Below are 13417 nucleotides of genomic sequence, written 5' to 3'. Positions count from 1 at the left end.
GATTACTGATGAATTATAAATTCTAATGTGATATCCTAACAAGAGTTCTAGCCCTTATTGTGGGAAAAATGATAAGTCCTAATGGTTGCCTAGACAATAGACAGTCATATTTTAACTCTTCACATAGTGCTTGTTAAAGATTACTGATGAATTATAAATTCTAATGTGATATCCTAACAAGAGTTCTAGGCCTTATTGTGGGAAAAATGATAAGTCCTAATGGTTGCCTAGACAATAGACAGTCATATTTTAACTCTTCACATAGTGCTTGTTAAAGATTACTGATGAATTATAAATTCTAATGTGATATCCTAACAAGAGTTCTAGCCCTTATTGTGGGAAAAATGATAAGTCCTAATGGTTGCCTAGACAATAGACAGTCATATTTTAACTCTTCACATAGTGCTTGTTAAAGATTACTGATGAATTATAAATTCTAATGTGATATCCTAACAAGAGTTCTAGGCCTTATTGTGGGAAAAATGATAAGTCCTAATGGTTGCCTAGACAATAGACAGTCATATTTTAACTCTTCACATAGTGCTTGTTAAAGATTACTGATGAATTATAAATTCTAATGTGATATCCTAACAAGAGTTCTAGGCCTTATTGTGGGAAAAATGATAAGTCCTAATGGTTGCCTAGACAATAGACAGTCATATTTTAACTCTTCACATAGTGCTTGTTAAAGATTACTGATGAATTATAAATTCTAATGTGATATCCTAACAAGAGTTCTAGGCCTTATTGTGGGAAAAATGATAAGTCCTAATGGTTGCCTAGACAATAGACAGTCATATTTTAACTCTTCACATAGTGCTTGTTAAAGATTACTGATGAATTATAAATTCTGATGTGATATCCTACCAAGGGTTCTAGACCTCAGCTGTGGGAAAAAAATGATACTGTGAAAGTATTTTAATACATGGATACCAATTTTCGTGGATTAGGAAAGAAATTCAAGTCTGTGGATTCTTGAATTCGTGGTTTTGAGGTTTTTAGTATACACATCAATTGAAATCTCTTCTTCATTGGGAACCAAATTTCGTGGTTTAACCTACCCTTGAAAACCACAAGAATTGGTACCCCACGAACACTAGTACTTTCACAGTAAGTCCTAATCATTGCCTAGACATTAGACATATTTTCGTTAACATTGAGAACTTTGCCGTGTCTCATTGAAGTCACAGATATGTTTAGCTAGTAAAACAATGGCTTTGATGAACTTTACATAGATTGTAACTTATCATAAACTGAAATTTTGTATTGACTTAAAAAATTTTTATTTGGTTAAACATGAACAACTCATGCTAGGTCAATGGCATTTAGTGTCAAGTTGCATTTGCTTCAATACATTACACCTCTATATCTGTTTCATGAATACACCCCAGCAGTCACTGTCAAATTTTTAAAAATATCAACCATGTGCAACAGGCAAGAAATATCTGTGATAAAAATTAATTTCACATATTCATGTACTTATTACATGTAATTAAACTGTGGAACCTATCAGAGGTAATTTCCTGAATACAGGTACCAACAGTAAGTTTTGTACCATAGTGTTTAAATTGTTATTGACAAAAATCATTTAACTTAAGTTCTACTGGTTGCCAGTTTAATTAAAATCAGACCTTGTGGGCTTTTTTTTGTTCTGCAATAAAACAAATAGAAATCGGAGGGGCTAATTTTAATAACACTTGTTGGATGCCTAAGCATGTCTGTATACATCCTAGCTACAACACTGATGATTGTTTGTTATTGTAATCTCCTAGTATATATGTTATTTACCTATGTGGTAACAAATTCATTTTAAAATGATCATCTGTATTTAGAGTTTTAGGATGTAATCAAAGCCAGTTGATGTCATATCAGTTGAAGATGATAGACTCAACAAGAGCTTCCACTCCAAACAGATCGTTCCACTGCCGAACTCTATCAGAACCAGGGGATGGAGTATATGTTGATCATGTACATCAGTCTCTCGATGTTTCAACAATCAGAGCTTCAACAGAGACTAGAGCTAGTTTACAGAGATCACTGAAGGGTGATCAGAGGAACATGGCTTCTTCTCAGGACTCTGGAATGTACTCCTCTAGTTCTACTTTGAGGGAAATTTTCAGATCAGCTAGAGAAACACCGGTAGGTTGAGTCATAACTAAAGGTGCTTGATTAATTTGTAAGATGGTCATTAAACAACAGATGATCAAGCACTGTGGATTTCCTTGTGTCATTACAGTACAGTTGTTAAATTGGAATGATTACATATTACACTTTTTATGGTTAGTGTTCTGGACTGCATAATGGTGTCTTACAGAAGTAGGTTTAATCCACATTCCATCCATTCATCCCAATTTCCTTATAATTATCTCAGCTTCCTAAGGATAGATTGATTTCAAATTAAGTGTGTGGCTTCATATAAATAAGGCATATGCTATAGAGAATTTTGTTGCCCTCTGATATCAACTTTCTGTACGAGTGGGGTTATGCCAACCATAACAATGGTTGCAACTTCATATTATATTTGTTATAATTCCTTTGACAGCAAGTAGTTTTTCACTTGAATAAGATATGAAGTTGTTCATCCTATTTTAAAAATTTTACTCAGGAAACTGATATTGACTTTGAACTTTATGTTTGATCTTAATATAAATGTAAATGGAAACATTTTTCCTTTTTTCATTTCTTGAAAACATGGTTGATGGGACCTGTAAAGAAAATGAAGCAACTTTAAAAGCTTAGTAGTATTGGCCTATTCATTTGACTTTTACTAAAATAATCAATAATATATATGTATTATCTGTTCTTTGAATGCAATAACAAAGCATTTTTATTTAAGTAAAGTGAAACTCTGCACGTTGCATCTTCAAATATTGAATTTTAAATTCTCTGACTATTCAATCTACTTATATTTCATGGGCTCATTTACATGAGAAAATAATTTATAGCTTTGCATTCTCCAATAAGTGTGTACATATTTGCAGAGCAAGGCCATGTTATTCCTTTTTAACCAGAATTAAATCTGTTAGATTGCAAATCTAAAGTACCTTTTTATACCATACAAATTTATAAATAATGGCATTACCTTCCATCAATAATTTCATTAAACCAAAACTATAGAAGTAGGCACCTTTACAATTTGTTGAATGACATTTTTATGTTTAAAATGAAATTGAATTATTTGTTTGACAAAGATGATGTATATTTGCTTGAATTGTCAAACACAGATTGTGTTGTGTATTCTCTTATCGTTTTTTTTGTTGGAAGTTTTATGGCATTAGACCAATGTTAATTTATTCATATATCTAAAAGTCTTTCATATGCTTATATCAGTCATTAATTCAATCGGGACATAAAGTTTGATTTCTTTTTAAACAATTGTAGTACAAACAATTTAGGGAGTGATTATCTTAGCTTTTAAACCTCTCCTATTTTCTACTTTAATTGAAGGTATTATATTGGGAATTTGTTAACAGAGCAACATGCTGATATAGGGATTTGATTAAAAGCATGTTTAATTATTGAAAGGATGAAACATTACTGAACTTATAAATAGAATAGAAGGAGATGTTGGAATAAAGAGATGATATTTTTGGAAATCTTTTAGACTTGGATATCAGTTCAGCAGTACGATATTATGTGTGCATTATATAATTTTTGGATAGTAGTCTTGGAGTGATGAAATGAATCCACAGGAAGTTTTTGTGGAAGGTTATGGGAGTTACAAGTTATGGGATGACTGTGCATTCTGTTTTGTTCAGGGTAAAGCAGGATTAGGAACCTGTGTGCATAGATTTAAAGCTGTAAGTTTTCTGCAGTCACTTTGCAATAGCTAAGTAAAAAAAAGGTGTGTGAAATTAATGTTTGACTTAATTTGGATGTGAATGAAAATCCTTAGTACATTATTTCTGTTGCTTAAATTACGTGATTATGTGACCTCTTTTGTCATGGTACCATTGATATGTATGCCTTGTCAATATAGATGTATTTATCTTGATATTTTTGTTGTCCACTTCTCAAGTTTAAATTTGTATTGGAAGGAGGATCTTATTTAAACTTAAATCTTTCAAGCAACAGACTAATGCCATGAAAATTTCTTATATTATATTTAATTTATGTATCATAACTCATACTTTATTGCAATGAAAGTGTTTTTTTTTGTTGGGCAGTTTTTGACAAAGTTTGAAATGTGTAGAAACTTTAATATTTCAAGGTGGAATAGAAGGTTTAAATGAAAGCTGTTAAAGTTGTGTCATATTCAATTTACAACCCATACCATACTTTATGGTTGTTGGAAAAATACTGACTGCTCTTACTTAATGTTTAATAACTATGAATAGCAAGCATAATTCCGTTATTGTCAACAAATATTCGACTATACAAACACATGTAGTATTTGATCATGATTTATAGAGCCTATATATGTACAGCATTTACTGCTAACAGTAATGACAATATGGCAAGGGACATAACTCTGGCTTATTATGATTAAAATGTTTAATCTGGCTAAAAATCTAAATCCCTAATTAGTAAATTGCAAATAATCCTTATAAGGTTTCTGTGAGCAGTGCAAAGTTTTATTCTATTTAACTCATTAATATTCTGAAACCTAATACCCAATTAAATATGAATAAGAGGACCATTCTATAACATAAAGTTCCTATAGACCAGAACTATGTTAATTAGGGCAAAATATATAAGTCTGTGTGTGTAGGATAAATTTGTAGAGCTCATTTAAATGGGACTAGATGGAACAGGAAGGTTAGTTAAAAATGAAAAAAATATGGAAAATAAATGTAAATTTTAGCTTGTAAACAAAATTTTTAGCTTTACTACAAAGGGATAAGGGTTATTAAACAAAAAAGGGAAATAGTATCCCCTCAGTATGTACAGTAACACTGCACTTAGCAAGATTGGTGGAATGTAAAATACTTCTTGCAACAAGCCTTAATATTCTTGCAATAACCTGGTATTATAGTACTGTTGGTATTTCTCTTTTTGGTCTATTTAAGCTGTCATTCTACGTATATATAGAAGGAATAAGATACCAATGATAATGTAATTGGGCTCTTACTTAATATTGTTATGTGTCAGTCTTTGTAAGAATCAGGCAGTGGGTGAAACATGGCATGAAAAGAAAACCCATCATTTTGATAGTGTAATTTGAATTGATGGAAAAAACAAGATATTCCATATCATGTTGGTGCATTGAGATATAATTTCATTGGAGTGCACTGTAAATGAACATTTAAAGGGCAGATAACTTTGTCAAAAACCTCATTTTTCTAACATTTTAGTGAAAAAATTATGAGCAAATCCAATGATGCAGAGATCAAATAATGGTCTTTTCAAACAGAGAAAGCATCCTTGAGTGAAATTATATTGTCAGATTGGTTGGTTTTTGACATGCATGTTTCTGATTTTTAAAAGTTTTGCCTGATTCTTAAAATACTAGCACTTAACTATAAGAAAGTGTATCATAAGCCTTTGAACGATGGCTGACTGTGATGGATTTTATGGTTGTATAGAATGTTAAATCAGGTTGCACTATTACAATAAACAAGTTTATATGTATATATACCTGATAAATATTTGCTAGAAGGTGGATTTTTTTTATTAAATGTTATATATATATTCTCTAACTATAACACTTATCCTAATCTAATTTACTAAATGTAAATGCTGAGTTAGTTTAAGTAAGGATAAAATTCCTACAAGATACTTTCGGAGACTGTGAGAGATGATAAAAAATAGACAAAGACACTAACAATGAATGCTATTTTTTAGTTATCAAAAGAGGTAATGTAATTTGTACATGTACTCCTGAGGTAAATATATTGTGCAAAAATATACACATTGTATATAGGTCAGGCAAATATATGGTAACAGTTCTATAAATGACATGAGTATGTTTTATTCACCTGTATGTAGAACAGGGAAGTTATATGATGCTTTTACTCCAAGAAAACGATCTTGATTGGGTGTTACTTTTTGCATCTTTGGTCTTTCTTGTACATTTTGTATGTGTTATTAGTTTATTGAATTGGTGTAGAAATAGTAGGCATATTGGCATACTGTATTTTCTCCTTTTAATTATACCTCTCTTTCTGTTTAATTTAACAGAAAGACTTTAAACTTCTTAAGGAGTTGATAAAGCTGTGCATACTGTTGTCAAAATATTTAAGGAAATATCACTGAAGTCATGTTACAGGTTAATCAGCTTGTGTAGGAAATTTTATCCAGTAAAGTTACTCAGTCTTGATTTTAGCTGGGCACCAGTGTATTTCACACGTGCTTGATATTTGATTCTTACCACTGAGGATTTGAACAGATTTTTGTCACCTGTTTGTTTTTACAGTTACCTGTTATTGACATTTTATTGATAGTTTAAAGTGAAGTAATATTTCACAGTCTATTCCTGATCTGTTTAAATAACACAGCAATTTGCCTAACCCACTACATTTTAAAAAATCATCGGCAGATAAAAACCCTAATAGAAATATTCATAAATGATTGCATTCTACCTTGAACTCAGTATAAATCAACAAATTAAGTTTTTAAGCAGTATAATGCAGAAATTCCTTGCTATTGAGATTTCTGTAAAGGTGATTTCTATAGCTCCCTATTGACATGATAAGTAGTCCATTTATGTTTACATTGATCTTGTGTATTGGGTAGGAATGTGTATTGGAAATAGAAATTTCATTGAGGTTATTGTGTAATGTAGTAATACCTACAAATTTATCTATGTCTGGGGGCCAGTAACATCTGTATACATTCAGGTTAGTTTCTTTTTGTTTTATCAAAGTAGCTATAATACTAAAGCATTATTAAGCAAACTTGAAGTACTAATTTATTAATGGATATACAAAAATGTATTATATTTTGGAGTTCCAACCTGCTACCGACTTTTTTTAATTGACTTGCTTAGACACTTTGTAGTCTTTGGAAATATTAAGGTTCTATTAAAGTTGAAGTTTGTGTCTCAATTATTACACAATGAACATTTTGCTTACATTGTAGAATACATGTAATAGGAATGATACCATTGACTAATAAGTGTAAGCAGAAAAATCTTTCCTGAAAATTTCATCTTTTTGATAGCATTGATGTCTTCATGGTTTTAAATTAATTTGATAAATCATTGAAAAATCGGGTTTAAACAGAAACATAAGAAGAAACAGATAATGATAAATTAACAAGGAAGAAATAGCCAATGCTTGATTTGTCAATATCCAATTAATACAAGGACCATCCATTAACAACCCTGTAGGTAAGATAGTTGATAAATGCATTGATTTCTCAAGGTGGATTAAATTTAACGTAAATAAAACCTTGGTGGGGAAGGATATTAGAAGATATGCATGATGTAGTGTCTCCATTATATTGATGATGCCATAAATTAACTTCTGAATAATGGAACCAAAATAAAGTGATAGATTTGTTAAACTGACAAGGCTCTACTTTTGAGAGCTTTTGAAAATGGTTAAGTTTGGTGAAAACTTTTTTTAGGAGATAGAGTATGCTAACTGTATTTTCTCTATACTCCATCCATGCACATTTAGATCCTTAGATATCCTTAATCTGCAAATGGTAGTTTTTAGTGTTTAATACATCATTTTTTCATGATGCCTATTTGAAGTTGGTTGAGATATAGCATGATATATGTTTTTACTCAATCTAACTGTGTTTGAATAGATATTTATGAAATGTTTGGCTATGTTATGAAAATTTGTTTTACCTTGATAGGATGTGATGTGCAATATATCACCTTGTCTAAACCTAACATTTTGATCACATTTTCTTCAGCTTCTACTGGGCAGATTGCTTCTGTATTTGGTATATGGGTTTGACAAGAGAATTAGTATGTTGTCTCTTACATTTCTGAGTGTATTTTGAATTTTGCTGAACCTTAACTACACAATTGAGGGAACTTGAGTTGTAAAAATTGCATATTAAATAAACCAATTTTGGTTATTTTTTCTATTGCTATTATGTTGGAGGTAGCGTGATTTAAGATTAGACAGCTTTTACACAACAATTTGAATGCTGTGTAATATAAAAAGTATGCTGCAATCCAACTTTCTGTTTGAGGGATGAAAGTAAAAATTATGTGTAAAACATTATAATTTTGGATACAAGTTTGGCAGAAAGCTTTCGAATATACTGGAAACCATATAGTATCAAACTAAATATTATTTTGAACAAGTTGGTCCATTCTTAGCATGACATTATATGCATTCTCTCATTAATTTTCTTTCATGAAAATAATGTCTTAGATTGGTTTAGGCATGTATCCACTTCTTGACATCTTTGTTATCATCTTTTTATAATTTGCAGGTGAAACAATAAACTCTCTTGTGAAGAGGAGTTTATTGAGAATCTTTAAACTTTTACAGCTTCATTTTCAAAAGGTAGAAGAAAATAGAGAAACTTGTATTGCAGAATCATTTGTGTCGTCATTGTTGATTAGTAAAAATAAATAGATACAACACATAAAAAATAAAACTTGTAATAAAAACTGTGCTTTAAGGTCATGCTCAGTATTTTAATGACCAGTAAACCTATGAAAGTGTAGAGACCTTTAAATGTCTGCCAAAACGACAACATAAATGTCTATTCAGTCCTTACAAGATCCATCCCTTTTGATTTAATGAGGAAATTACTAAGTCTCCTTGAGAAGTGTCTGATCTTGTTTAGATGGGATCATAGTAATAATTTGTTTGTCAAAACCCCACATACTGTATAGTCGGTTATTTTCATGGATGCAAAATTTGGTGATTTGCTCTTTAAATAGGGGTATTAAATTATGTTGGTCTTAATTTTTGATTGATATGGTCTATGGAACATTACTGTGAAATGTGATAGGTCCGTTAGCTTAGTTCCAGTGAAAAAGGTCGTGTCTGACTGTCTGCAGGTAGGTATCAACAAACATCAGCTTTAATGTTGACATTGAAAAAAGGACTTGCTATTTAAGGCTTTCACTTTCTTCTCATTGCATTTTTACACCCCACCACACAAAGTGATGAGATATTCCTCTGAAAAGTTTGGAAAATACTTTTGCCCAGCCATCTGTCCATCCCCAAACAGTTTCCAGATCATAACCTGAGAAAAGATCAATTGATTTTTTTTAAAACTTTGCACAGTTGTTTAGTACTATGAAATACAGGTTAAGATTTTTAGTTAGGCAATTTTGACCATTTTGCCACCCCTTTTTTTCACCTTTATGTGGCATGGTATCACTTAATGTTTCATTAATGCCATGTTTTTATGAGTTTTTTTTTTCTGAAATCTTACCATTTTTAGATTTATATGGATTTTGAACCTTGACTTGGGCATGTTTTTTTTTCTCTCTGATTGGTTAGTTATTTCAGGAACACTAGACTTACTATATAGTATTTAAAATATGTGCTTTTTTCAGAGTGCCTTACAATATTTCTCTAGTAGATTACCATTTTGGTAATAGGACCAAATTTAATTGATAGTAGTCTAGTGTTTGCATTTGGATCTTTGAAAATACCTAGATAAACAGTGTCATATGGGAAGGGAGAATAACAAACAAGTCCACCAAATTATTGGTATGAACATTCAATGAAGGAGTCAACACAGCACTTATTTTATAGGTTATGTCAAATATTTGAACTGAATTATTAAAATTCAATGGCAGAGTTTCCTATTCTAAGCTGCTAAATTCATTTGTACTTATAGATTGATTAAAAGTTCCATAATGGAAAAAGTTCCAAGGTTTGTCCTTTTTTATGGGTGGCAGATTGTTGCATTTGGCTGTTAACCAATAAAGAAATCTATTACAGGAGTTACAGTGGCACTCAACAAGGACTTTCATGAAATTGTATACTGATAAGTTTGATACTACATTTGTATATTTAATTTCAAGTATCTTTTAAAAGTTTGTCAATTGGGTGTGACAATTTGTGGCTAAATTTGTATGTAAAATACATAAAATTAAAGATAATTGAAGTTTTTTCATGACAGGTTCCCCTTTATATTGACTCTATGGAAGTCTTTTTACATGTCTCTAATTGACTTCTTATATTTTAAAAGATGATAGGATTTAATAATAATCTTCAATAATGTGCATAATTTTGAGAACATTTGCCTACGAATTCAAATTCAAGAGTACTTTTTTTTCTAATTCCTGTTAGTGCATTGAACTGTAATGATTAGGGTTATAGTTATAATGTAGTTTGATAGAATTGTAAAGTGTTAACATTTAAGGAGACAATGTGGGCATGTGGTCGTCAATGGCAGAAATCAGTTAAAATCTTACTACAAGGTCCCAAACCGTAACCTAAGGTTGAAAACTTTAAAGCTTTTCCATTGTTTTTATGATAGTCTTATAAGATTTGAATGTTGAATCAATGTTTATAGAAAACTTACATGTATGTATGCACTTAGCCTTGGAAAGGTCTAAATATGGTAACAACTACAGCATTTGTTTGTTTGGTTTTTTTTTTGCACAAATTTTGAAATACATGTATAGAAAATACAGTATGTCTAGGAATTTAAAAAGGGGAGATAATCAAACTTATACTGTGCAGCAAGCAAATTTTAAAGCGTATATAGCCCATAAAATCAAAGCTGAAAAATGAATGACTATTCTGATAGGTTGAACCATCTTTTGATGTGCTAAGGTCCAAAAATTACCATTATTTGAATTTTAAATGGAATAAATCCAGCTTCATTATTGTTATTTATAAAGATATGTACATCTTTAGTAAGTTTACTCACAGTTTGGTTGAAAATTGAAAATAAAGTTACAATCAAATGATAAAAGTTATATTTATTAATACATGTACCTGTTCTTGATGGACAAAAGGCAAAATTGAACAATTCCTTTAGAGGGAAACATGTATTTCTGATATAATAACTAATTATTTTTAATGAGTTATACCTTAGGCAGTCCAAGACTTTAAATATTCATTTAAAATTTTATCCTTAACCAAGATGAATTGTCTCAAATTACTTATTAGTTATTTTATATGTATTGCCTTTTTACATTACACTGGGTTTAAACCTTTAAAAGGAGGGCTTTAGGTAATTCATCTTTGCAATTAGTCTCTACAATCAATTGTCGGGTATCATTTAAATAATCGGTAGTATTTATATATTGACTGGTGTATATTGTTGACGTTATGTGTATTAGATCCTGCCACTTTTTCCTCGGTAAAGTTGAGCATGTCGAAACACATCCCTTTAATAAAATCAATTCTGTAGTTAAAACTGTTATCATATAGGATTGTAGTGAGAAAAGAAAGGGATCTACTGGTTTAAAATTTTTGATACATGTACTAGTGCAATAGAAATTCTGTAAAGTACTTTATTGGGAAAATATTTCTAATATCATATTTGTCACAGTTTTGGACTTAAAAGGAAGTGGAAATATTGTTTGATGAAGGAGAAAGAAGTATAAAATTAAAGTCAAGAGGACATTGTAATAGAAATGTGACAGTTTTCAGCATGTTTATTGTGGTTAAGGATGTATATTGCAGATAGTACAGTCTACCTGTATTACAGGTAACTTTTGGATAGGTAAGATTTCCTTTTTGATCTGCACAATACTATAAATCTTTAATATATGAAACACTTTCAATAAGTCACTTGATATGAGTTACATGTGATAGGATCTGCACAATACTATAAATCTTTAATATATGAAACACTTTCAACAAGTCACTTGATATGAGTTACATGTGATAGGATAGTTTTCGGAGTTGGTATCCCTCAAGTTCAATATCATTATGTCTGTTTCTATGGTAATAAGCATATTTTATCGAAATAAGTTTTAGCCTTCATGTGGATTTGGAGAAGAAGGAATCTTTATACATGTATATGATTAATACTTCAGTCCCATACAAGTCTTGTCTGCAGGTTTTATGATTCTAGAACTTCATGTTTTTAATTAATCCAGTAAGAATACCAGTAATTGTTAAAAATGATTAAAAAAAAAAAAAAACATGTATCTTTGGAAAAGGCATTGTAACATTGCAAATATGTGAAGTTATTAACTGTGTTGTTCAGTTGTGGTAAATTGATGTAGGCTTGGTTGTGATTGAAAGGAAAAGGACAGACAAAGAGACCAGTAATATTTGTCCAAAATAACCATGGCGGTGCACTTTTTCTGTTGGTTTTAGTTTTTATTTGTAACTTTAAAAAGGTTTCCACGTTAAGTAGATTGTAGAGAAATAATTGCAATGTAAGCTTATTCCTCATAACCATCACTGTGGCATTGACTGTCCACTTTAGCACATCACAAAGAACTTAGTTTGTCTGGCTTCATCATTCCTAAGCATGTGCTTACTTTTGTTTTTGTGGAATCGATTCTGTGATGTAACTTCCACTCCTTGGTTTGACTGAATTCTATTGTTTCCAAGAGACATGAAATATTATGCGTGAACAGTTTAGAACTGCTTTAAGGTTCATTTTACTATCAATATTTTATCTATGTCTAAATATCTTTACTTGCATTTTGATCTGAGGTAATAATATTGAATTTTAAAGTGAGGATTTTGTAAGATTTTAATGTGAGAAGTTGAAAATATTATAGCAAGTTATGGAGGTATAAAAAACCAACATAGACAGCTGTAATTCTTAGGTATATATAAAATCTTTAAAGAACAAAATCTGACATTCTTATGTCACAACTTCAGATAAAGAATATGCATTAGAGGATTTGCTTAAACTTCATGTATTTGGATTGTAGTTTGGTTTCTTTGACAGCTGTCACTTCTTGGCCTTTAATAGTGGATTGGTTGTAATGAGGCACCTAAGCATAATTTCTGCCAAGTTTGGTTAAAATTAGTCAAGTCATTTTCTAGTTCAGCATTTCTATTTTGAATGTGTGAAAAAACACCTGTCCAAACAAACATATGATTTAGTTTGATACAGGATTGATTTAGTTTATATATATGAACATTTGTCTGTGGAGAATTTAGTCAGTGTTACAGGGGCTGTAATGTTTTTATTTCTTCAGATTATTTTGATTAATTTGTTCATGTTTGAAAATGTTTCAGGAATTTCTCTCAAAATCTGCATGAAGACATGAAATTGTCAACAAAATATGATAAATCGATAGTGACCATGGTGCAGAATTGATTGATTAGACAGAAAATTAATATTTAAAAAAAAGTGGCTATTGTTACGTTTTGCTGTATTGAGATAGTCAGTATTGACAGTTCAAATGAAGACATTAAAACTCAATATTAGTATTTATAGATTGTAACTGTGTTCCTTCTCAGAATGGGAAACTTTTTTTTTAGTGAAAGTCAAATTGTTCTGTTGTGTTCTAGTCCAGAAAGATAAACATTTTATGAACAACAAGTTGGTTATTTTCAATTCTTTATTTTAAACCTGTGTTAGAACCTCATTCTTACATAAGATATATTTAACTTTTCATAAGGTA

General features: G+C 30.5%; 1 protein-coding gene across 19 annotated transcripts in view; it reads left to right on the top strand.

Annotated features, from left to right (window-relative positions):
- Window positions 1-13417, top strand: part of LOC148622040 (uncharacterized) — a 56697-nt gene that overhangs the window by 3283 nt on the left and 39997 nt on the right. For 16 of the 19 annotated variants that reach the window (XR_015920542.1, XR_015920541.1, XM_088571541.1 and 13 more), the window contains exon 2: window positions 1833-2139. Coding sequence is in view for 15 of the 19 variants with exons in the window: in XM_088571541.1 (XP_088427667.1) it covers window positions 1861-2139 (279 nt within the window). In the remaining 4 variants the exon portion in view is untranslated. Of the gene's footprint in view, window positions 1-1832; window positions 2140-3480; window positions 3801-6624; window positions 6780-11134; window positions 11548-13417 lie in introns of those variants that run through there. The other 3 variants (XM_088571536.1, XM_088571540.1, XM_088571539.1) reach the window with 3 other exon arrangements.

This window comes from Perna viridis, chromosome 3 (assembly GCF_037379345.1).
Source record: "Perna viridis isolate PV_CMFRI_1.1 ecotype Kerala chromosome 3, ASM3737934v1, whole genome shotgun sequence".
Classification (NCBI taxonomy): Eukaryota; Metazoa; Mollusca; class Bivalvia; order Mytilida; family Mytilidae; genus Perna; species Perna viridis.
The sequence above is the reverse complement of the archived record's forward strand: the minus strand, read 5'-3'. Positions and strand labels throughout refer to the sequence as shown.